The sequence below is a fragment of the Macrotis lagotis genome, chromosome 8, assembly GCF_037893015.1.
Source record: "Macrotis lagotis isolate mMagLag1 chromosome 8, bilby.v1.9.chrom.fasta, whole genome shotgun sequence".
Classification (NCBI taxonomy): domain Eukaryota; kingdom Metazoa; phylum Chordata; class Mammalia; order Peramelemorphia; family Peramelidae; genus Macrotis; species Macrotis lagotis.
In genome coordinates, this window is record NC_133665.1 from 143,337,700 (window position 1) to 143,363,155 (window position 25,456).

The following is a 25,456-nucleotide window of genomic DNA, read 5'->3' on the forward strand; positions in this document are numbered from 1 at the left end:
CTCTCCCCTGCCCCCAATAGAAAGCAATCTGATATAGGTTTTACATCTTTAACCATGCCTTAGATCGAAACTGAATGTGTTGTGAGAGAAGACTCAAATCCAAATGGGAGAGAAAAAAGCATTAGAGATAAGGAAATTACACAGTCCATAATATATAAGACTTCTTTTAAAAAAGTGAAGGTAATAAGTTTCATTTTAATTCCATGATTCCTTTTCTGGATATGGATGGCACTTTTCCATCACAAGTCTTCTAAAATTGTCTTTTTCCTACTGAAATGAACACATACATCATGGCTCATCATTGCCCCATGTTGCTATTAGGTGCATAATGTTCTTCTGGTTCTGCTCATCTCACTCAACATCAGTTCATGTAAGCTTTTACAGGCTAAATTAAAGCAACTCTTGAGGTACCATCTCACACCAATCAGATTGACCAACATGACAAAAATGGAAAATGATCAATGTTGGAGGGGATGTGGGGAAAACTGCGACACATGCACTGTTGGTGGAGTTGTGCATTGATACAAACTTTCTGGAGAGCAATCTGAAACTATGCTCAAAGAGCAATAAAACTATAACCTCTGACCCAGCAATATCACTATTGGGTCTATATCCCAAAGAGATCATGAAAAAAATAGATGGAACTATGCTTGTAGTATTTATTTATTCATTTCTTAAAACTCATTATACCTTGATGAAATACTACATTTTAATTTCCTTGTTTTTGTTACTTCAGTAAATAAATATAACATAAAGAGAAAAAGTGCCCAAAAACCAGGGGGTGTACAAGCTGTCATTTGTTTCCACTTTGTGTTATGCCCAAAAATTCCCTGAGATTTTTAGGACGGTAATCCCTGAACAGTAAAATCATTGGGAAGCTGGGATACAATGAACCAAAAGAAATATAGATTTCAAGGGTTATCTTATTGCTCATTTTGGAAGCCAAGGAAGTAGAAAGAGTTGGAATAGGAAGAATGAATTTTAGTTCTGCATTATGTTCCAGCACTGGCTGCTGTGATCATGAGGCTGCTTTCGCTCCATAAGGAAACATTTGTTTACTGTGAGAAATAGAACACAATCTAGTTTTGTGTAACTTTTATTGTTCTTTGAATACTAAATGCATGAAATATAAATTACCTTTCAGTATAACTTTAGTATACTAAAAACAGTCATTATGACAGAACTGGATGTTAATTTATTTGAATCCCATCACTGCTTATTTCCTCTCTTTTTTTCCCTCCTATGAGCTCAGGAACTATATATATATATGTTCAAATAATGGAAGAAAAGTATGTGTGTGGGGGGCTGCAGGGAAACCACAATATATATATATATATATATATATATATATATACACACACACACACACACACACACACACATATATGTAAATAACCTAAATCATATTATTTGCTGTCTTGGGGATGTGGAAAGGGAGGAAAAGATTTTATAAACATGAATGTTGAAATAACAAGTTTACAGTTTCATATGGGGTCCTCTTTTTTGCTATCTGTCTAATATTCTTTTTTTAAGTTTTTTTTTTTTTTTTAAGGCAAATGGGGTTAAGTGGCTTGCCCAAGGCCACACAGCTAGGTAATTATTAAGTGTCTGAGGCTGGACCTGAACTCAGGTACTCCTGACTCCAGGGCCGGTGCTCTATCCATTGCACCACCTAGCCACCCCATCTAATCTAATATTCTTTGAAAGTTTATTAACATTTCTTGATCTCTATAATTCTGATTAAAAGTTGTTCCAGGGGTGGCTAGGTGGCGCAGTGGATAAAGCACCGGCCCTGGAGTCAGGAGTACCTGAGTTCAGGTCCAGCCTCAGACACCTAATTGCCTAGCTGTGTGGCCTTGGCAAGCCACTTGGCCCCATTTGCCTTACAAAAAAAACTAAAAAAAAAAATTGTTCTATCAGCATCTAATTGAGGACTGGAGGTTTCAGGATGTTTATCTCTGTCCCCAACTGGGTCTGTCCTTTAAGACAGATCTGAGGGAAAAGCTCTGTCTGTGAAAATGCAACTCTTCTCTCATTTGCATCTCAAGGTTGGCTCCCAAGTTTGTACAACAATCAGAAGGAAGACCATTCTGAGAAGACAGGAAAAACTGCTCTAGTTAACTAGACAAGAGATGAATTCTTATCTTTTTGACACTTTGGTAAAGAGGGCACAGTATTCCTGGAGAAAATAAAATCTTGTCAGTCTTGACATGGGAACAGACCTTATGGATGGGTTAGATAATCATCAAAGTTATTAATGACATACAAATGTGTAACCTGATTAGTTGACTGTTAAAAGTTTTATGATTCTGTGTTCATTCTGTATAAGCTGTCCCCCAAATTTTGTATTGTTGTTGGTGTTTGCAAGAATGCCTTTCATCCAATTTTGTTAACATCCTAGAGAATTAAAACTTCATTTATTTTTTTAAAATTTTATTTATTTAAGGCAATGGGGTTAAGTGACTTACCCAAGGTCACACAGCTAGGTAATTATCAAGCATCAGAGGCTGCATTTGAACTCAGGTCCTCTTGACTCTAAGGCCCTTGCTCTATCTACTGTGCCACCTAGCTGCAGCTAAACTTCATTTATTAAACTAACTGTTATTTCACTTTTAGTTAAAAGAAATTAAGGTTAACATAACAGACTCTGGAAAGAAGGAGGCCCTTCTGTTTACCAAGGCTCCTTTGCTTTACTTCCCCCTACAATCTCTTAATAATCTTCAATTTCAAACTACTGATCCTTTTCCTGCTGTCTACAAACACATCTAGTTCACCTCAATCCTTAAAAACAATTTTCTTTGACTTTACCATCCCCTCAACTTATCATTCCTTCTTTATTCTCTCATTTATAACCTAACTCCTGGGAGAAATCTAGTTACTCTTTGCTTTCACTCATTCACTTGTCAACTCTGCAGTCTGACTTCTGACTGCATCTTTTTTTTAAAGGTTTTGCAAGGCAAATGGGGTTAAGTGGCTTGCCCAAGGCCACAAAGCTAGGTAATTATTAAGTGTCTGAGACTGGATTTGAACCCAGGTACTCCTGACTCCAAGGCCGGTGCTCTATTCACTGCACCACCTAGCCGCCCTTCTGACTGCATCTTATCACTAAATGACTCTCTTCAAAATTCCTCTTGATCTCTTGATGACGACTGACCCTCTGCATCATCGAACATTTCTAGTCCTCTAGTCTTCTTGGAGAATCTTGCCTAAATTTCAGGCATCCGGTTCTCTCCTTTGACTCCTTTACTAAATTTTCATCCAGATTATGCTCTCTAATTACAGATGAACCTCACCTCCTTTCTTCTCTTAGCGACTATATAAGTGTCTGAGGGTTAATTAAGATCTCTATGAATATGCATATCGGCATATTTAGTTCTCAGTTCTCTACATCACAAACTACCCATCAGACATTTGGCTACCCTGCAGGCATCTTCCAAATGAATGTAGCCTAATAAAGTATTCATGATCATTTCCCACAAAATCACTCCTCCTCAGAACTTTCTGAAATTTCTGTTGTGAGTATTAACACCATGCTTCCAGTCACCTGTGTTTCCAACTTATCTTTGTGGTGTCTACCTCCCAATCACCTCATATAGCCAACCACCTGCCAAATCTGACCATTTCTACTTCTACAATGGCTCTTACATTTGTCCCCCTTTTCCTCTCATTCAAACTTTTTTGAAAACCTTTAGCTTGTCCTACAGCAACAGGACTGCAAATCTGTCTGCCTGTCTTAGGTCCTTATACTTTCCTGAGCTAACTAAATGAATTTCCTATAACAGGTCTGACAGTGTCATCAATTTTAGTGCCCCCTAAGTGGTTCTCTATTACCTCGAGGGTCAAATAAAAATTCCTGTTTGGCATTTAAAGCCCTTCACAATCTAGACCGAACCTCCCTGGGTCAGCCTTATGACTGACTCCCCTTTCTATTCTCTATGATCTAGGTAAATTGGCTTTCTGACTTTTTCCCATATACAGACTACTTCTCCCATATCCATATGTTGGCCCAGGCTGTCCCTCTGCCTCTAATCCACTCCTTTCCTCACCATCATCTTGAAGAAGCCCAGTCCAAGTATCACCTTCATTTCTCCCTGCTACTTGCTCATTCAGGAATCCAACATGAGTTTATATTTATTTCGTATATAGTTTGCCTATGCTTATACATGTGCATGTTGTCTCTTCCAGAAGAATGTAAATTCCTGGAGGTCAGGGGTTGTTTCATTTTTTTTTGCAAGGCAATAGGGTTAAGTGACTTGCCCAAGGTCACATAGCTAAGTAAGTATTAAGTGTCTGAGGCTTGAATTTGAACTCAGATCCTCCTGACTCCATGGGTGGTGCTCTATTCACTGTACCACCTAGCTACCACATGAGAAGTCATGCCTGCAGCTGTTTCACATTTTTGTCTTTATATTCCTAGCCAGGTGCTATTGAGTACATGGCTCCTAGTAGGTGCTTAATAAATCAAACGCTTATTGACTAAGTGAATGGCTAAATAAATTGTGAGACCTGGATATAAGGGAACATTATTTGCCAAAAAGGGTAAGAAGTTGGTTATTTTTCTCACCTGCCAAATACTTCTCCAGTAGCAACTGTAACTCTGTGATATGCCGTAGGCGGATCAGCACTTTCCCCTTCATCTCAGCTGATTTTTGTTGGCAGAAGGCATTCACAATCTGAAAAAAGCCCATAAGACATCCCTAACTATGAGCTGCAGAATAATAATGACTAATAATAATGCAAACTGCTTTGTGATTTACATATTTATCTCATTTGAACCTCACAACTCTGTGAAGTATGTGCTCTAGTCATCATTAGACTCACTTCACAGATGAGAAAACTGGAGTTCAGAAACAAAGAGGAACTTGCCCAGGACCACAGCACTACTTGGGACTGGAAAGGAGATTAAAAACCAGTTATCACTCGACTTCAGGCTGGCTCAGTGCTCTTTGTACTAAACAGCCTCTTAATGAATAAACACTAACTGGTCTTTCCAGGGTTTCTTAGTTGCCATTTCCCTTCATAAGTAATTACTGTGCTTCTCAGGGTTAAGAAGTCATGTGGACAGGATTGCTTTGCATGGCTAATAGAGTGTTAGTCTGGAGCCAGGGACACCTTGGTTCAAATCATGCCTTAGATTGGAGCCTAGGGCAGGTAGGTGGTACAGTGGATACAGCACTGGCCCTAGAGTCAGGAGGACCTAAATTCAAATCTGACCTCAGACATTTAATAATTACCTAGCTGTGTGACCTTGGGCAAGTCACTTAACCCTACTGCCTTGCAAAAAAAAATCGGAGCCCAATTTCCTTCTTCTGTAAATGGAGGGGTCAGATTAGGTGACTTCTCAGGTTCCTTTCAATTTTCAATTTATGACCCTGTGATTTTTCTCTGTATTATTTTATACATTTCTCACAGACAGTAATTTATGTGCTTGTTTTATCTCTACTCTATCACCAACTAGAAAATTCCTGAGGACAAAGGCTATCCATCTATCTTCTACATTATTTGGTGCAATGACTTGCACACTGTAAGAATAGGATAAACGAAGTGAATTTGTTTATGAAAAGATGATACTCAGTTGCAAAATTGGAGACTTGAAATCTAGAGATCACCTCAAGACCAGATTGCTGGGATTACAAGATACAGAGAACAAAGATCACAGGCTAGGCATCAGAAAACCAGGAAGGTCATCAACTAGCTATGTGGTCTGAGGAAAGGCACTAAAATAGGGCTAGAAAACTTTTATTGACTTTCATAGGATGATGATATCAAACAAGACAAAGAATGTGGTTTTTTTTTTTGTTTTTAGGTTTTTGCAAGGCAACTGGGGTTAAGTGGCTTGCCCACAGATAGGTAATTATTAAGTGTCTGAGACCGGATTTGAACTTGGGTACTCCTGACTCCTGGGCCGGTGCTTTATCCACTTAATCCACTACACCACCTAGCCGCCCCAAGACAATGAATGTTAAGAGACTTCGACAGCAAGAAATACTCTACAAATATGAAATACTATTATTACTCACTGGCAAAAATTTAAGAAACATAAATGGAAATATTTCCCAAACCTAGGTGCAAGGAATGGAAGGAGGTAGAAGCAAATGTGACAATGGGCTACCTTCTGGATACTGGGCTACAAGTACAACACCTCCTGGCTATAGAGCACGGGGTTTGTTACTGGGGAAGAATAGTTAAGACAGATCCTGCCTCCAGAATCTCTTTCATCCTATTTGGCGGGTGTGCACATACCTCCCGGAACCAGTTAATAACAAGGAACAAGAGTGAACATCTAAAGGAACGCTCCTGTACTGAGAGGGATCCCAGCTTCTCTCCAAGATCCAGTTCAGTGAGGTATAAAGGGCAATCTGAAAGAGAAGGAAAAACTCTCCTTTCTTTCAATTCAAATTTGCTACCATCAAGAACTCATCTTGTTTCCTATTTGTTATCTTTCTTCACGCTTGTCAAAGGATTCCTTCATGGATAATAACATTACTTCCTTTTCATCTCTCTTTTCCATAACAAGGTGAACTTGTCACCATGCACAGGGATGCCCCCTCCCCTGCAATCTACTAAAAACGAAGATTATAAGCTTTTTTTTGTGTACCTAAAAGACCATCAATATCCTCCAAATCTCCATGTTGCTTCTCCACACAAAGCCTCAATAACCGAAAATAGGGTGATAGACACAATGGAGACACCAACCTAGAAAAAAAGAGTAAAGATGCCTCAGCTTCATTTTATTATTTCATTTCTAAATTATAATAATTAAGGAAGTCCAACTACTAGTACCTAGGATTTTGCCGGAAGAAGCCAAACTAATGTTAAGAATAGAAGACTAAGTAAAGAAGATGCGCTTATTCGCAAATATTTGCTAGTCTCATTGAAGGTTAGGGGGGTACAGATGGTGAAGCTGACAAAGGCAGGCTCAAAGGAAAAAGGGAAAGGAACTGGTAAGCACTGGCAAAAGTTTTGTACAACATAGTATTTAGTGCTAAGTGAGAGGGATATATCATCTCCTGGACAAGGAACAAGGAAGTATCCCCATTTTTTCGAGTCTTTCCATGGCTAAACAGGAATCTCTTCCTGCTCAAGTGTCTGAGACTTCAAAGAATTATGGGTTTGCCAGTGTCCCTTAAGAAACAGACAGGGCCTTTGAAAAAGAGAAATTTCACTGACTTTTGGTCTTGGTCCTGAGAAGTCATTACACCCACATCACTTCCAAGATCCTGATGCAAGAGAAGTGGCAGAAGATTGATGGCGATTCCATCCTGACTCTCATCTTCATCTAGTCCATACAAGGCTTTGACTGGGAAGGGATAATCACTGTAGAGAAAAGTTTGTTTTGTTTTTGCAAGACAATAGGGTTAAGTGACTTGTCCAAGGTCACACAGCTAAGAAAGTATTAAATTGGAGACCAAATTTGAACTCAGGTCCTTCCTGCCTCCAGTGCTCTATCCACTCCGCCACCTGCCACCTAGCTGCCCCACACTAGAGAAAAGAATCATCTCATATTCCCAGGATCAAGTAGCAGCTGAGGTAGAAGGGAAATATTACACCATGTCAATGAGCCAACTGTCCTCACATCTGATTTGGGAGAAAGAAATGACATAAATACATACATCAAGAGGGAAACCAACACCACTGTGGGAGAGTCCTTACTCTATGATGCCAAATCTGGGAATAGAAGGGCTTTAGGATTTGGAGGAAAACCACCATGCTATATTCTAAAAAAGGCATTTATGTAATAATGTGAAGGAAAGAAATGCCTAATGAAAAGGAGAAAAATCTCTCTCTCTTTCTCTCTCTCTCTCTCTCTCTTTTTTTTTTTTGGTTTTTGCAAGGCAAATGGGGTTAAGTGGCTTGCCCAAGGCCACACAGCTAGGTAATTATTAAGTGTCTGAGACCAGATTAGAACCCAGGTACTCCTGACTCCAGGGCCGGTGCTTTATCCACTGCGCCACCTAGCTGCCCCTGAAAAGGAGAAAAATCTCACAAGAAAATAGAACCAAACCAGGAGACAGAGAGCACTTACGTAACCTTTGGAAGAGCAGAGAGGTCCACCACAAACGCATCCTGGAAATCATTACATATGGTTTGTTCAATCCACTCCTTCAAAATACAAAAAAGAAGCAGGTTTGGTATGAGGACACTAAGAAATGGCAGAGCTGAGGTCCTTCCCAAAGAGCTCAGATACCTCCCAGCATATTCCTTTCCATTTCTGTCCCCTTGCACTGCCCTCCATCCTCTAACCTTCTGATCAGTAAGGATCATCTAAAGTACTCCAGCTATAGAGTCAGTCTCAAGTATCACTTGCTTGAAGTGATTCAGAAAAAACTTAGTCATACCAGGGTTTTGGGGGGCAATTTTCCTTTAGCAATCAGATTGGCAAATTCATCATAATACAGTGCTGAGGCCTGGGGAGATTGTTCACTGCAAGAGTGCACCAGTTGCAGTAAAGAGGTCACCTATGGAAATAGGAAAAGAATAAAATTTGCCTAGAAGCACAAGTTAAAAAATAGCAACAGCAACAACACAAATACTCCCCACCCCAACCTCATCTATCCTTGTTGACCAAATCCCTGCTCCAAGTCCTCCCAGTGAGGTACTGTGAGGGGTCCTCGGCCACATTTCCCTCCTGAAACCATCAGTCATAAGCTCTTTTTTTTTTTTGCAAGGCAAATGGGGTTAAGTGGCTTGCCCAAGGCCACACGGCTAGGTAATTATCAAGTGTCTGAGACCGGATTTGAAGCCAGGTACTCCTGACTCCAGGGCCAGTGCTTTATCCACTACGCCACCTAGCCGCCCCCATAAGCTCTTCTCATAAGGAAAATATCTTGCTCTGTTCAAAAGTTTGTTTCATTCCATACAAGTTAATCCCACAATGCTAGTAAAATGACTCATAGATCTAGAGCTAAAAGAAACCTCAGAAACTAACAGATTCAATCCCTTCATTTCAAAGATGGCTCAGAGGCATTAAGTACTGCCCAGTGTCACACAGGGTCCAGACCAAGGGTCAGAAACTGGATTTGAACCCAGGTCTACTGACTACAGAACCCCTGCTGCTTCCTCATTAAAGCCTTCCTATGTACCTCCGGAGTCATGCTGACCACCTATGTCTGTCTCTGTATCAGCCATATTTGCAAAGCTTCCAGTCCCCTCACCTCCAGCAATCATAGAAAAATAATGTACTTTTTCAAAGGTGCTGTGATAGTAGACAAAACAAGGTAAATTCTTGTACTTTGGAAACTTGAGTGAGTGGAATCCACTCTTCCTTCCTTTTCTGTGAGGGGAACCATCAAATATGTCTATCTCTTTACAGGCAAAGAGGTGTCACTTACCTGTTTGCAGTGTTCACTGTTCAGTTCTGTTCCATCTGGGATTGAGCCAGAAGAGTCACTTTGGAAAACAGGAAATAACTTCAGTTCTTGTTTTCCCATCCAGTTAAACAAATATTCTTTATTCAAGTCTCTACTAAGGTTCTACTCTGACATGCCTTGAAAACTTTTGAGCTTGTGTTTAGCAATAGATGTATTTTCTGTTGTCTAAGTTTAGAGAAACAAAATCATAAGCAAAATGGCCTCACTTTTTTTCAGCCACAGAAACTAATTAAGACTATTAAAGAATTGCTATCTGCTTTGGTGGAGGGAGCACTAACACCAATAAAGTTACATATCTCCTGAAGATATTCCAAGACTGTTGGTAGTTACTGTGGATATAAGGTTAAAAAAAAAAGAATGCAATTTCTAACCCCAAAGAGCTTATAGTCTAGTAAAGAATCAGACATAAGAAAAAAAAGTAACAATGACACAGACTAGAATGGAATCAAGAAAATAGAAAAGTCCAAACAAGAGAGCAGTAGAGGTTTGAAATAAGAATTGTCATTTTTAGTGGGAAAGATTCATGAAAGAAGTGCATCCAAGTTGAACCTGAGGGGAAGGGAAGGATTTGAGTAGGCAGTGATATAGGAGTGGTTTGGTTTAGAGATGGGAGACAGCAGAGAGGTTGGGGAGGAAGAAAAGTCTGAAACTCGATGGCTGCAAAATTCATTTTGGCTGTCAAGTAAAATATATGATGGTAAAGTGTGTGAAATAAGGCTGAAAAATTAAGTAAGTCAGATTTTTGGAAGACTTTCAAAATTAGGTTAAGGCATCTATTTTATATAAAAGGCAATAGGAAGCCACACTGAGTGTTTTAAAGCCAGGGAATCAATTGGTCAAATCATGTCACAGGATGATTACTTTGGTAAAAGTGTGAAGGATGGTGTGGTCATTAGAGAGATGGGAAGTAAACAGGAAAATCAATTAAGATTTAATCAGAGTTTGAACTATGGAAGTTTCAGCAAGACTGGAAAGAAGCAAAGATTGTAGCAATAGAACAGATAGAACTTGAGGGTTTGTTGGATGTGAGAATGAGGAAATGCTTCCAAGTGATCCTAGGGTGTGAGCCACACTGTGGATGGAAAGTGGGAAGTTAAAAGGAGCCAAGATTTTGACAGGAAGACAATGAACTCAACTGTACAAATGTGGTGCAGAATATTTTGCTACAAATGAGTCAATGGGGCCCATTTTCCCTGAGAAGCTCATATGGGCTGCAGCACTGAAAATCCTTATCAAATGAAGTGCACCAATGTAAACAACTCCTAGTCAAAGAATAATTCAAAGGGCAAATAAAAGACCTATGACTTCTATAGCTATTTAAGGTTTACAAAATGTTTTCCTCACAAAAATCCTGTGCTGTATGCAGGCTGTACCATGATGAATATTCTCTCTTCCATAAAAGAGGTTGAGGAGTAAATAAATGACTTCTCCACAGTCACAGGGCTAAAAAATGCCTGCACTAAGACTGAAGTCTCCTAACTCAGTTCAATGCTTTTCTTGCTATATCATAAAGACCCTCATATGGAGTCTAAAAGTATCTCCTGCACTTTTATAAATACCTTGACAAATCAATTCCAAGGAGAAGTCACCCTGCCCCAAGCTCATCACCTTGCTAGGCCCCCAAACCCTTTACTGCTATTTGGGATAGTCCAGAACCTGGAAGCCCAATTTTACAAATAGTGCATCAACGGAGTAATGGCCAAAATGTCAGAGACAAGATGAAAGTAACATTACAAAAAGTCAGTTCTTATCATACTGGCCAATACAGCAGAATATGAAAGGCTGTTGAGCTGTGAAAATATTTTGGGGACTTCAGCCCCAACCAATCCCTAGAACAACTATACAATTCCTGTCTTATACAAAGTTCTCAAGTCTGAATCTCCAATCCATGAGTCATTCTGTATAAACTGGAGTTCACTGCTTGGTTTTATATATATTCATTTAATAGGGGTAGCTACATGGTGTAGTGGATAGAGCAGCAGCCCTGGAGTCAGGAGGTCTTGAGTTCAAATCCAGCCTCAGACACAATAACTGCCTAGCTGTATGGCCTTGGGCAAGTCACTTAAACCCATTTAATAAATAAAGGGGAGAATGAGCAGCTGCAGATTTCCATCTTTTTGTATACAGGTTAAGGCCTCCCCAAGGGTAATTTTTCCCTAGAGCAATTGTTGTTATTTTTATTGCACCATGAACATGTTTATAAGAGCTATAACTAGAGAGGGTGCTGGTGCATTATGAGCAAAGTAGAATTGAAGAAGCTCAAAGGAAACAAGATGCATAAACTTAGGGTACCCACCCAAGGAGTTCACATGGACTGTTTGTGCCTGACCTGTAGAAGAGCATTCCAAGATCATATTGGTCTGATCAGCCAAGTCTAACACACTGTAACTTTTTGTTTCTAACTTAGTGATGTCGTTTTGGACTTCTTTGATAATGAAGGACAAGGCCCACCAATCAGGAACAAATTCTTGCTTGTTTAGCTAGTTAAACAAACTGAACTTTTTCTTTTATTTGGGAAATTAGTGAAGTCTGTCTGACAGATTTGTGCAAAAATGAAAACAAGTTAGATTTTGGGTGGGTCAGTAAGGGGAAATTAGCATTATTACTGATGTTCTTAATATCTTAGAGGACCAAATGGCAAGAAATATTGAAGATGGAAATCTTAAAATTGAAGGGACCTTACTATTCATCTAGCCCAAACTGTCCATTTAATAGATCGAGGAAGAGTTTTAAGTGATTTTCCCAAGGTCAAACAGCTAAGTGTTGTCAGAGTGAAGCCCAGAATCAAGATTCTCTTGACACTTCATCCAAGGCTCTTTCTACTATTCATTGCTGTCTTTAAGGTAGGTTATGATCCTCCTTAAGTCACTCACTAGCTCTGTGACTTTGGGCAAGAAAATCATACCTCTCTGGATCTAAGCTGTAGCAAACAGGGGTGTTATCATTTATCATTAAGATCCCATGTTATCATTAAGATCCCATGACCATAATGCCAATTCCTAATCTACAACTTTAGAGGCACAAACTCAGTTCATTCTCACCTGTCTGCTGCCATACTACCCACCATAGTGATAGCACCAATAATTCCAATTAGTTTGTATTTGAATACAGTACTGGAAAGCTGCTTTCGAATTACAAGGTACATATCATCCTGCAAAGGATATAGAAAAATAAGGAAAGAAACTGTTAGTTATTCTTAACAAGTTATGAACATATTTTCCAACCAGTCTACAAGTGAACGTGGAAAACTAAAGTTACTTCTTCATTTATATTTAGAGGCATCAACTGAAATATGATTTTTCTTAGGAAAATTATCAGCCTATTTCATGTACTTGGAATCTATGATGCTGTAATTAATAGAATGATTCATGTGGCATGACAGATTCTAGAGTATTCAGGACCAGTCCTAAGGAAAAAATACCAGAATTTCTATCTTATGCTATTTATCTTTGTACTTTTTTCTTGATCCTAAATTGTTTTCCATAAATGTGGTTCCTTCAAATTCCCCAGGTTCCACAAGGCATTTTGAGGAATTCCACAAAAGAAAATGGTGGAAAGTCTTCCCTTACTTGATTGTTGTTTACTGTGCCACTTCCAACTTCTTTCTCAACTTTACATCTTTCACATAGTTCCTATGTGATGTAGAAGGCTCCTTATTCCTAAAGGCTTCAAATTCATTGCTCTAAAGAAATATACAAAAATGTTTGTCTGCTTGTTGGGTGGGATCTGTCTGCTATGTAAAAACAAAATGCATTGATAAAATTTTAAAATTGGGGGGGTGGAGCTCTCCTCCAAAACATTCCCAATGCCTTAAAATTATGACTCTAACCAAATTCTAGAGTGGCAAAACTCATGGAAAGACCAAGTGAAACAATTTTCCGGCCCAAGACAACTTAGAAGATCCAAGGAAAGGGTCTATTCCATCAGGACTAGAAGGGGCCACAGTGGAGCCTGGGTCATGCTGCCCTGGAAAGAAGGAGCTCCAGCCTTCTAGGAACACCCCATGGGATACCTGGGTCCCTGGGGGTGCTTGTGTTCATGGCAGCAGGGGTGGTTTCCAGATCTCTTGCCAAGGACAACTTGAAAGATCAGCAGGAAAACTCTGCTAGCACAGACCCCAGGGCAGCTTCAGTCTGGGAATCTGCAGAGCTACCCAGCAGCTGCTTCCAGAGTACTCAAGCCCACAGACAGTAAAGGGGTCAGGGGAACTGTTGAGGTCCCTCTCTACTATCCCCAGGGCAGAATTCTGTTGTTTTGTCCATATTCAGACCTTGGACACAGTCTAGGACCTCCTATTGCCATAGCAGAGCAGGGACCCACTTCACAGTTCCAGGGCAGAGGGGAGTGCCTGTGGTCACCCACAGACTAGAGTACAGGCAATCAGAGCCTCTCATAAGACTTTGAAGGAATTGAGATCCCTGGGAAGGTGTCCTAAAAACACTGAAAAGCCTGGCAAGTATGTTAAAATCAAGTCAAAGGTTAGGGAAATGAGCAAACAATAGAAGAAAAAGAATCTGACCATAAACACTTCAAAATACACACTCAGAAGATGATAAAGTCAAAGTTTCTGCTTTCAAAGTCTCCAAGAAAAATAGGAATTAATATCAAGCTATGGAGGAGTTCAGAAAAGATTTTGAAAATCAAATAAGGGAGGTAGAGGAAAAATTAGGAAGAGAGATACAGGAAAACCATGAAAACAAAGTCAACAGTTTGGTGGGGGAGAAACAAAAAAACCCCAAAGAAAATAATATGTTAAAAACAAATTCAGCCCTACTGCCTTACCAAAACCAAAACCAAAACCAAAACCAAAACCAAAACCAAAACCAAAACCAAAACAAAACAAAACAAAAAACAAATTCAAGGGGTGGCTAGGTAGGGCAGTGAATGGAGCACCAACCCTGGAGTCATTAGTATCTGACTTCAAATCTGGCCTCAGACACTTAATAATTACCTAGCTGTGTGGCTTTGGGCAAGCCACTTAACCCCATTGCCTTGCAAAAAAAAAAAAAAACCTCCTAAAACCCCCCAAATAAACAGGGAAAACAAATAAAAACAAGTTCAGGTCAAATAGAAAAATCCAAAAAGTCAATGAGGAGAAGAATACCTTAAAAAACAGAATTGACCAGATGGAAAAGAAGATAAAAAAGCCCTCTGAAGCTTCAAATGTAGAATGGAGCTAAGGGAAGCTGATAACATTGTGAGAAATCAAGAAACAATAAAATAAAATAAAATTTAAAAATGTAAATTAAAAAATCTAAGTGAGAAAGGCTCATGCCAGGGGAAAAGATGGGATTGGATGCCTTCTGATCAGGTACTACATAGGTTGTTCCTCACCTTAAGAGTCCACAATAACTTCTATATAAATGTATGAACTGATCCCAGGAATTTGGGATTCCAATACAATCTGCTCATCCATTTTAATATTTATTAATTCAACAAATATTTACCAAATGCTATTAGGTAACAAACATAAAGCACTGTGGAAGATGCTATTAAGGATACAAATTAGAATGTAACATATAGTTCCTGTCCTCACCGAGCTTACAGGAAAACTTTCTTACCTGTAGGAGGGAAGAGAAAACATTCACAGTAGTTTTAAAAGGCGGAACTAGAGGCATTCAAATACAATTAGATGGGTACAGAGGGCTATGAGAGTTGAAAAAAAAATGTTTCTGGCTAGGAGGAAGAGGATCAAGAAAAGCTTCATGGCAGGGATTTGTATTTGAGCTTAGCCTTGAAGAATAGGCAAGAATTCAGTGGATGGAGATTAGGGGAGAATGCCATAAAAGATACACATCTGTGAGAAAGAGATGAATATATCCAGGATCCCTAAGTTGTACAAGTTATCTGGACTATAGAGAACAGTGGAAGAAATGCAAGACTGGAAATGAAGGTAGGACCAAAACATAGAAGTGCCTAATGCAGGGGGGAAGAGTTTGGACTTAATTTGGTAAGTAATGAGGGATTCTGGAAAAGTAATTAAGTTGGGTGAGAGGGGACTCAAGCTGTATTTTAAGGCAATTAATCTAGTCTCATTTAGTCCTGGGTGAAGCCCTAGCTAATTCTTGGATGACAGACCACCAGAGAATACTGTGGTCTTTGCCAGACATGGCAAATATATGACCTTAAGTTGTCAAAAGCTATGTCAAAAGGGAAGTACATGTTCTGGTAGAATCTACCATTCTGGACAGGCTTATATAAAGTTACGGAGACAGATTGTCTACATTTTGATAATCAATCTAATTAAATATAAGAAACTCATCTGCACTAGGCTAGCTGTTTGCTGATTAATTCTTTGACCATCACAACCTATAAGAAAGAAAACTACAAAATGGCCCCAGTCCAATGTGGCCCTCTTCTGTTTCTGAAGCAGTGGTGGCAAAGTAAAAGAGAGGGGCAGTGGGTGCTAAAAATCAAAACATATTTGTCTATCAGCACTGATTTAAGTGTTGGTACCTTGAATTTAAGAGCCTTTCTTGTCCTATGCATGAAACCCATGATGATCTTAGATCTATATATCCAGTCCTCCTCTCTCACCTAAGGTCAAGTCAAGCATTGCAAACTTTGCTGACTTATTCAAAGTTCTATCTGTAAGTCACCTACATAATAGTTAAAATTAAAACACTATGTCAATCGTGTGTGTGTGTGTGTGTGTGTGTGTGTGTCTCCCCGACACAGAGAGAGAAGAGAAAAGGGCTCAGTTTAAACTGTGGGGAACATTCGCAGTAGGAAAATATGATATGAATAATGAGCCAGCAAGTGAGACGGAGAAACAGTAAAAAAGCTAAGAGGAGAATCAGGACAGAGTATTGTCATGAAAACCCAGAAAGGAGAGTGGTTCTAATGGAGCAGCAGATAGGTTGAGATAGGATGAGAACTGAGAAAAATATATCAGATTTGGAAATTAAGAGATCACTGATAACTTTGGAGAGAGTTTTGGTTGAATGATGAGGGGAATTCAGACTGCAAAGGAATGAGGAGTGTTTGAGTGGAGGAAGTGGAGAAAATATGCAAAGAGAGATTCTTCAAAGAATCTGGCTGAAAAATAGAGGAAAAATATAGAATGACAGCTTTGTTCCACCATGCTGTCTCTTACCTGAATGTGGCTGCTATCTTCATGTCCCTTGTTAAATGCTAGTACACTGAGAATATAGAACAGTTTTCGTATTTGAGAAGGGGTCAAATTATCTAGATAATCCAGAATGCCCTGTGGAGGAGAAAAGCCATAGTAATAAGACCAGTAGCTAGAATAATTAATATTTCCTAGAGATCATGGTGGAATTGCTGCCTATAAAGGTATAGTAGAAAAACTCTGGATTTAGAGACAGACCTGCATTCTTATTCTAGCTCAGTTACTACCTGTTTATTCTTGGGCAAATCTCTTCCACTCTCTGGGTCTCAGTTTGCTCATCTGTGAAAGGAAGGAACTGAACTATATCATTTTTTTTTTTAGTTTTTTGCAAGGCAAATGGAGTTAAGTGGCTTGCCCAAGGCCACACAGCTAAGTAATTATTAAGTGTCTGAGACCGGATTTGAACCCAGGTACTCCCAACTCCAGGGCTGGTGCTCTATCCACTGCGCCACCTAGCTGCCCCCATGAACTATATCATTTTGAAATCTTACTAGCTAATATTAAATACACACATCTGTGTGTGTGTGTGTGTGTGTGTGTGTCTGTGTGTACCTATGTGCCTGCATATAAATTTCAAAGACAATGCAAGAAGCTTAAGTTATAATCACTTCAAAAACTAAGAGGAAAAACTATCGACTTTCACTGTAAATCAAGCAGAGCTTCCAACCAGTCTCCCCCAGCTCAGAGTCCAGTCTGCTGCTGTTCTGCAAAGGTTTGTTTTCCTGAACTGAAGCCACCACCACCCCCAGTAGATCATGGGAGCATGGCTCAAGGGGAGGAGAGAACTCTGACTTGACCAAGGTCACAGCTACTACTCAGTCAGGTCTTCAGCTCCAGATCCAAAGCTCTTTCCTCACCCAGCCCTGTCTCTCCTCCTTAGAACTGCTCAGATCTGCTATTTAACTGCTGTGGGACTATAGGGCAAACATCCTTCTCTCTTCTATTACCCCCCCCCCAAAGGAAGCACTTAAACTAACAGATACAACCTTCACAAAGACAGCATACAGTCTCACAGCAGAGAGATTGAGAACCACCAGCTCTGAGAGAACCTCAAGAGCAGTTGTGACTTCTGAGTCGTTCCCGCTGCAGACGTGGGTCACTAAAGCACTAATTATTTCCTGAAAGGAAAAAAGCAGTTAAGAAAAGGTCAAACACTACTGGGTCTATACCCTGAAGAGATGATGAAAAAGGGTAAAAACATCACTTGTACAAAAATATTCACAGCAGCCTTGTCTGTGGTGGCAAAGAATTGGAAATCAAGTAAATGTCCTTCAATTGGGGAATGGCTTAGCAAATTATGGTATATGTATGTCATGGAACACTATTGTTTTATTAGAAACCAGGAGGGACGGGAATTCAGGGAAACCTGAATGGATCTGCATGAACTGATGCTTAGTGAGATGAGCAGAACCAGAAAAATACTGTACACCCTGACTGCAACATGGGGGTGATGTTCGACCTTGATGGACTTGCTCGTTCCATCAGTGCACCAATCAGGGACAATTTTGAGCTGTCTGAAATGGAGAATACCATCTGTATCCAGACAAAGAACCATGGAGATTGAACAAAGTTCAAGGTGTATTCCCTTTAGGAAAAAAAACAGCTATCTTATTGTCTGATCTTGTTATCTCTTATACTTTTTGTTTCTTCCTTAAGGATATGATTTCTCTCTCATCACACTCAATTTCGATCAATGTACAACATGGAAACAAAGTAAAGACTGATAGATTGCTTTCTGTGGGGTGGGGGTGGGGGAAGGGAAGTAAGATTGGGAGAAAATTGTAAAACTCAAAATAAATAAAATCTTTGATAAAAAAAAATAAGGGGTTCAAGGCAGCTGGGTGGCATAGTGGATAGAGTGCTGGCCCTGGAATTAGGAGAATCTGAGTTCAAATCCTGCCTCAGATACTTAAAAATTACCTAGCTACATGACCTTGGGCAAATCATTTAACCCCACTACCTTGCCAAAAAAACCCCCAAAATAAATAAGGATTTAGTAAGAAAACAAAAAGGTGAAACACAGACAAAAGCACATTTATTATTATTATTTGGGGGGGTTGCAAGGCAAATGGGGCTCGGTGGCTTGCCTGGGGCTGCACAACTGGATGATTGTTGGGTGTCTGAGGCCAGATTTGGAACTGGGTGCTCCTGGCTTCAGGGCCGGTACTCTGTCCACTGTGCCACCTGGCCGCCCCTACTATGATTATTATTATTATTTTATTTTGGGTCTTTTTAAATTTTTTTCTCTTTCCTTTACTTTATTGCTCATGCAGATCTATATTTTTTTGGGGGGAGGGGGAGTTATGTTTACTCTTAAACAAGAATATTTTAGTAATGTATTAAAAAACCATCATTTGTACAAAATAAGAATAAATTAAAAAAAAAAAGAAACACCCCCCATTCCTTAAAATTATCACCCTGCATAACTTAAGGTCCTTCACAATCTTGGTTGCCTTTCTCTGGATGTATAAACTTACTAATAAGGATTTGACAATGGCATTAGAGTAGCAGGTCAGATAAAAAAAGGTGAAACAAGAAATGCAGTATGGTGGTCTTATACTCCACTCCAACTTGGATATTTTTCAAATCTTCAGCAGATTCTGGGCCTGATGTGTCTCAGTGCTGGCCACACGACCTTTGGAATGAGAGGGGCAGAAGTTTGCTTGCACCCACCACATTCCTTGATTCATCCCTTTCATTTTTAACTAGACATAAGACTGTGAGTCCATTGTTTTCCTTTCCCTACTTCAGTTTTTTCATCTATAAAAAGAAGAGGCTCAATTTCGTGACCTCTTAAGTGCTTCCTGGTGCTAAAATCCCATTTTGCGTAAGCAGCTTTGTAGTCTGGAGGACAGTGAACTAGCCTTGGAGACAAGATGACTTCAGTTCTGGTGCCACCTCTAACACAGGCTATCTCTGTGAACATTTAACCTCTCCCTGCTCTGGAAATTCTCCAAGTTCCCAGGTCACATCACAGAGAAGTTACCAACACTGTATTAGAAGAAGCTCCTCAGCAGTTATAACATGTACTATGGACAATCACAGATCTGTTCCAAATTTTTTCACATGTTTATGTGTATATATCTATGTTTATATCTCTATTTGCTTATTCACACACATTATTAAGACAGCTGTTCTAACTTCTAGTTCAGTTCTATCTTCTTAGCATGCATGCACTTTCCCTTTTCTAATCCGGGTATGGTTAGAGGTCTGGCAGCACAAATTGGAAATTTATAACAGCAAGTGTAAGTGAAGATGATGCTGAAGAGACAGCTTTCCTCAGTTCAGAAGATCCTTCTAGATCTAAGTGGTCTAAATCACACTCCTATAGCAGATTCTTGTGGTTGTTTTTTAATTTTTTACTTCCCTTTCATCCATGTATTTAGAATGACTAAATACTAAAGTTGGAGGAGTTCTTATTACTCTTCAAGTCCAATACCTAGCTATGTAGTACAATAAATAAGGCTAAGAGTAAGGAAGACCTGAGTTCTGACATTTACTGGCTATGTGAATCTTGGGTAAATCATTTAAGTGTTCTGAGGCAAATTTAATACGTAGTACTTAGTGGTACAAAGGATAATGTGCTTGATTTGGAGACTGGAGTTTGAATCCTGTCTCAGAAACTTACGAGAAAGTCACTTAACCTCTCTCATGCTCAGTTTTCTCCTCTTTAGAGTGAGGAAATTAGACTTGATGGCTTCTGAGGACCCTGTCAGCTTTAAATCTATATCGTGATCCCATAAATGTCATGTTATAGATAAGAAAATGGAAGTTCAAAAAATGAAGTGACTCATATCTATCACAAAATAATAAGTCAGAGAGCTTATGGGCCCTGGATCTCTCCTGACTCCTTGGTTAATGACTTTTCTACCCTACTCAATGTGATTTCCCAGTATCATTTTCATAATTTCTCCATAAAGAGCTAAAACTGCTACCATTTTACTTCATGGTTCATGTTTATGGGAGTCTGGGAAAGAATTTCTTAACCTGAGAACCATGAAGTTAAAAAAATTAATAACTCTCTTTTAACATAATCAGTTTCCTTTGTAATTTTTTTTTTTTTAGATTTTTCAAGGCAATAGGGTTAAGTGGCTTGCCCAAGGCCACACGGCTAGGTAATTATTAAGTGTCCAAGGTCGGATTTGAACCCAGGTACTCCTGACTCCAAGGCCGGTGCTCTATTCACTGCACCACCTAGCCGCCCCTTCCTTTGTAATCTTAAACATTTAAGGATATTATTCTGAGAAGGAGTCTAGAGGCATTACCAGACTGATTAAGGGCTCATTCAAAAAAAGTGAACATGGTCCTGGAGCATATTGCTAGCACACTCTTATGTTTTCCTCAGGAAAATAGCTCCAAGCTCAATAGATAGCTAGATTATTTATAATTAAATTTTGAAACTGCCTCTCTCCTTATCACACTCTACTTCTAAAATTATTTAATGATCCCTGCTCTACTGAGTCAAATTAAAAAAAAACTAACATGCTTCAGTTCAGAAATTAACTGATGGTTGTCACTGTAGCCAAACTGAAAAATGGAGCAACAAAACTAAATTCAAATGCTGCTTGAATCATAATTTTTCCAAATAGCAAAAAAAAAAAGAACAGAAATGAAACAAGTTATCCATTTATAACTCTCTCACTTGTCCATTTTCCCCAGTTATGTATGTCCAATACCTGTTGATAATATGTGTCAAATGACATAAAGGCATATTTGTAAAGCAGGCTGCCAAAAGAGATCACACTCTGGTCTGTGGAGTGTAGCAAACTCTGAGCCAGTGTCAAAATGGATGGAAAAACATCTCTGAGAACCTGAAAGAGAGTCAATGAGACAGGGAAGTTCATTCAACCTGCTGATCCTAAAAAAATAGTTAACATTAATATGGTGCTTTAAGGTTTACAAAGTGCTTTAATATAAACTATCTACTAAATGGTCACAGGCTATGAAAAGGCAATTCTCAGACAAAGAAATCAAAGCTATCTATAATCATATGAAAATTGCTCTGAATCATTACTGATTAAAGAAATGCAAATTAAAACATTTCTGAAGTACCACCTCATACCTCTCAGATTGACCAATATGACTATAAAGGATAATGATCAATGTTGGGAAGGGATATGGGAAAACCAGGACCCTAATGCTTTGTTGGTGGAGCTGTGAACTGATCCAACCTTTCTGGAGAACAATTTGGAATTATGACCAAAGGGCAATAAAAATGTGCATACTCTTTGATCCAGAAAACCACTTACTGGGTCTATAACCTGAAGAGATCATGAAAAAGGGTAAAAACCGAACATGTACAAAAATATACATAGCAGCTCTGTTTATAATGGCAAAGAATTAGAAACTGAGGGGATGCCCATCAATTGAGGAATGGTTGAACAAATTGTGGTACATGTATGTGATGAAACACTATTGTTCTACAAGAAATCAAGAGGGATGGGATTTCAGAAAACCCTGGAAAAACTTGCATGAACTGATACTGAGTGGAAATGAGCAGAACTTTAAAAAACAACACAGGGTGATGATCAACCTTGACAGACTTGTTCATTTTGGCAGTATAATAATGAAAGACAATTTTAAGAGACTTGTGATGGAAAATACAATAATAAGGCTGTCAAAATACTCATTGATACTTAGAAAATTCAGTAACTATTTAATACTGGAGAGATGAGTATACTTGCACATTATTTAAACTATAAATAAGTCCAACTATTCTGAAAAACAATTTGGAGTAATGCTTAAAAAATAATTAAAATATCCAACCTTTTTGACTGAGAAATGTCACTGCTAGGTATATACTTCCAAGAGGAAAAAGAAAGTGCTCATATATACCAATAGTCACAGCATTACTTCAGAATATTGTAGGATATTCAGGAATATTGAGGAATTCAGAGAAGTACAATCAATAAGCATCTAGATACTGTGTTAGATGAAAGGGATACAAGGATAGAAATAAAACATATTATCTAGGGACAGATATACCCAAATAAAAGAATATGTTGAATCAATGGAAGGTGGATTAGGGAGCATAGGTACTGGCAGCTGTGGAAGATCAGGAAAGGCTTCAAGTAGAAGGTAATGCTGGGTCAGAATCAGGAAGGAAGGAATTCCTGAAAACAGAGTAGAGGACACCAAGCCTTCCCAAGATGGGGAATAGCCAGTACCCAGACTAGAGATTGAAGAACCGCAAGAAAGTCAGTCTGAGGAGAAAAACAAATGCAGAAAGTAGAGGGAGAGGTACTTGAGTTTGGCTGAACTGCCCTTTCCCTTCTTTTTGATTTTTTTGGAAAGGGAAGGCTCTCTGGAGAGGGGTAGAGGGAAGATCAAATTCAGAAATAAAGATGACTTAAAAATAAAAGATATCAATACAAGTAGGATCTTTTTTTTAAATGCCAGGTTGTAGTTTTTGTTATTTGATCCTAGAGGTAATAGGGAACCATTCTATGCTTCTGAATGCTTCACAATCAAATGGATGTTTTAGGAATATTATCAATTTGGTAGCTGTTTGGAGAAGATTGAGAAAAGGAGATTAGAGAAAGAGAAATCAATTAAGAGGCTCTAGTCATGATCAATCTCAATGGACTTGCTCATTCCATCAGTGCAACAATCAGGAACAATTTTAATGTATCTGCAATGGAGAATACCATCTGTATCCAAATTAAGAATTGTGGAGTTTAAACAAAGATCAAAGATTATTACCTTTAATTTTTAAAAAAGTTATCTTATTATGCAATTTTGCTATCTCTTATATTTTATTTTTTCCTTAAGGATATGATTTCTCTCTCAATACATTCAATTTTGATCAATGTATAGCATGGAAACAATGCAAAGACTATCAGACTTCCTTCTGTGTAGGGTGGGGGAGGGAAGCAAGATTGGGGGGAAAATTGTAAAATTCAAAAAGCAATAAAAAAGGGGGCTCTGGTCATAATTCAGAGGAGAAATGATGAAGTTCTAAAATGCTGTGGCAGGAGAAATTCAACCAAACTTGGCATGGCACCTGACTGGATATGGTGGAGGTGGGGAATTGGGCGAGAAAGAAAGAAGAGAGATCAAAGTTGATTCCAAAGCCATGAATTTGGGTCACATTAGTAGAAATAGATAGGTAATACCTTTCCATCTCAGACATACTGAGCCTGACTTGCCTATAACAGGTCTTATAAGTGTAGGTCTGGTAGACAGTTGGCCACAATTGAATTGAAGTTCAGGAGAAAGATTGAGATTGGATATATGGATTGGGAGTCCATAAAGAGAGATAATGAACCCGAGGGAGTTGATGAGATTACCACAGTAATACAGAATAGAATGGAAGGAAATTCAGGACAGAGTCTTAAGGGACACTTCCACTTCCACTGTACAAAAAAAGAATAATAATACAAAGATACTAAATGGTCCAACAAGTAGGAAGAGAACTAAGAAGAATGATGCCACATAAGCTACTGAAGGGAAGTTTCCAGGAAAAAGGGACAGTCCACAGGACAAAAGCTGCAAGATATCAAAAAGAATTGGCTGAAAAAGGTGAGATTTAACAGATAAAGATCCATATGTTGGAGAGGACGATTTCAATTAAGTGGTGAGATCGGAAGGCAGACTGTCAGTGAATGAAATTTGAGGGGGGAAATGAGAGAAAACAAAAGTAATAGTGTTTTTTCTAGGAGTTTGACTGGGAAAAGAAGGGATATGGGACCATGTATTAGTTATTACTACTATAGGTGCTCAAGGTGAGGCTGGATGTCCCTGCACCTGTCATTATGGCCAGGAAGGAGCAGTAAGGTGGTACAGTAGATAGAACACTGAGCCTGAAATCAGGAGGACATGAACTCAAATCCTGCCTCAGACACTTACTATTTATTTAGTTGTGTGACCTTGGACAAGTCACTTAACCCCACTGCCTTGCAAAATCAAAACAAAAATATTATGGCCAGGAGTTTGAACTAGACAACCTTGAAAGTCCAACCCTCCAAAATCTCTGAAACTTACCGAAGTGTATGTGCAGAAGGTGCTCTGAAGTAGCTGCTCTGGTATGCAACTTGACTGAACCTTGTTTCTTAGCACTTTCTCAATGTACTTCTTACTTTGAGTGTTTACGCTATAGATGATCAGAAGCATCAGCAGGTCAAGAACCTTCCACAAGAAAAATGACAGTGAGATGAATCAACTGCACAGGGTCAACAAAACATCTAAGCAAAAAGTCCAAAGAACTATTGGAGGGACGTCTTCACTTTTATTGTGCAAAAAGAGAACAAGGAGACAGAAGAGACAAAATGGCCCAGAAACTAGGAAGAGAGGCAGAATGGAGTTCTGCTTCTCTGGAAGGAGTCAATTTTCTGATGGTGGATGGAAATTTTAGTCCTGCCTTATCATATCTCCACTATTAGTGAAATAAAGAACAGAGAGCAATAGTGGGGGGTCCACAGAGGCAATATATAAGAATGAAGCTTAGAGAGATGCCAGCTAAAATGCAATTTCCCCATTTTCCCACTTTCTTACAAGAGAAGACCTGGTCTTTGAGTGCAATGGGAAAGATTAATTTAGAATTTACAACTTTTCCTTTTTGGTCAGTCAAGGTTCATTATAGTTACAATGAACAAAAGAATGGAGTCACATCATATGAGAAGTTATCACCAAGATGCTTGGACATCACTAATAATGGTTTCTAGAGACACTACAGAGTAAACACAAACCCCAAAGTATGACTATGTTTCTAAGAAAGGGTCAAATTCTAAATTTCAAACCAAAATGCATCTGATTAAGAAGAATTATGGAACTTAAATGTCACCTTGTGGTCAGACACAGAATCAATGCTTTCAATTGCCTAGAGAGAAAATAGAAACAAAAGAGCATTTAGCAGTTGAATGTAGCCCCTTTTTTTATTTCAGTCCTTCCCAGTGGAGGGACTCAAGGTTAAGTCACTCAGTCTGCTGTCACATCCCTATAATGGTGATAATAA

General features: G+C 39.0%; 1 protein-coding gene across 1 annotated transcript in view; it reads right to left on the bottom strand.

Moving 5' to 3' along the window:
- FANCD2 (FA complementation group D2) overlaps positions 1–25,456 on the bottom strand; it is a 70,972-nt gene that overhangs the window by 28,566 nt on the left and 16,950 nt on the right. The window contains exons 14-26 of the mRNA XM_074198595.1: positions 25,286–25,321; positions 24,487–24,630; positions 21,180–21,314; positions 17,490–17,621; positions 16,468–16,578; positions 12,413–12,522; positions 9,333–9,390; positions 8,340–8,459; positions 8,027–8,103; positions 7,171–7,317; positions 6,599–6,696; positions 6,244–6,359; positions 4,565–4,673 (exon numbers count right to left, since the gene is read on the bottom strand). Of these exons, the coding sequence (XP_074054696.1) occupies positions 4,565–4,673; positions 6,244–6,359; positions 6,599–6,696; positions 7,171–7,317; positions 8,027–8,103; positions 8,340–8,459; positions 9,333–9,390; positions 12,413–12,522; positions 16,468–16,578; positions 17,490–17,621; positions 21,180–21,314; positions 24,487–24,630; positions 25,286–25,321 (1,393 nt within the window). The remainder of the gene's footprint in view (positions 1–4,564; positions 4,674–6,243; positions 6,360–6,598; positions 6,697–7,170; positions 7,318–8,026; positions 8,104–8,339; positions 8,460–9,332; positions 9,391–12,412; positions 12,523–16,467; positions 16,579–17,489; positions 17,622–21,179; positions 21,315–24,486; positions 24,631–25,285; positions 25,322–25,456) is intronic.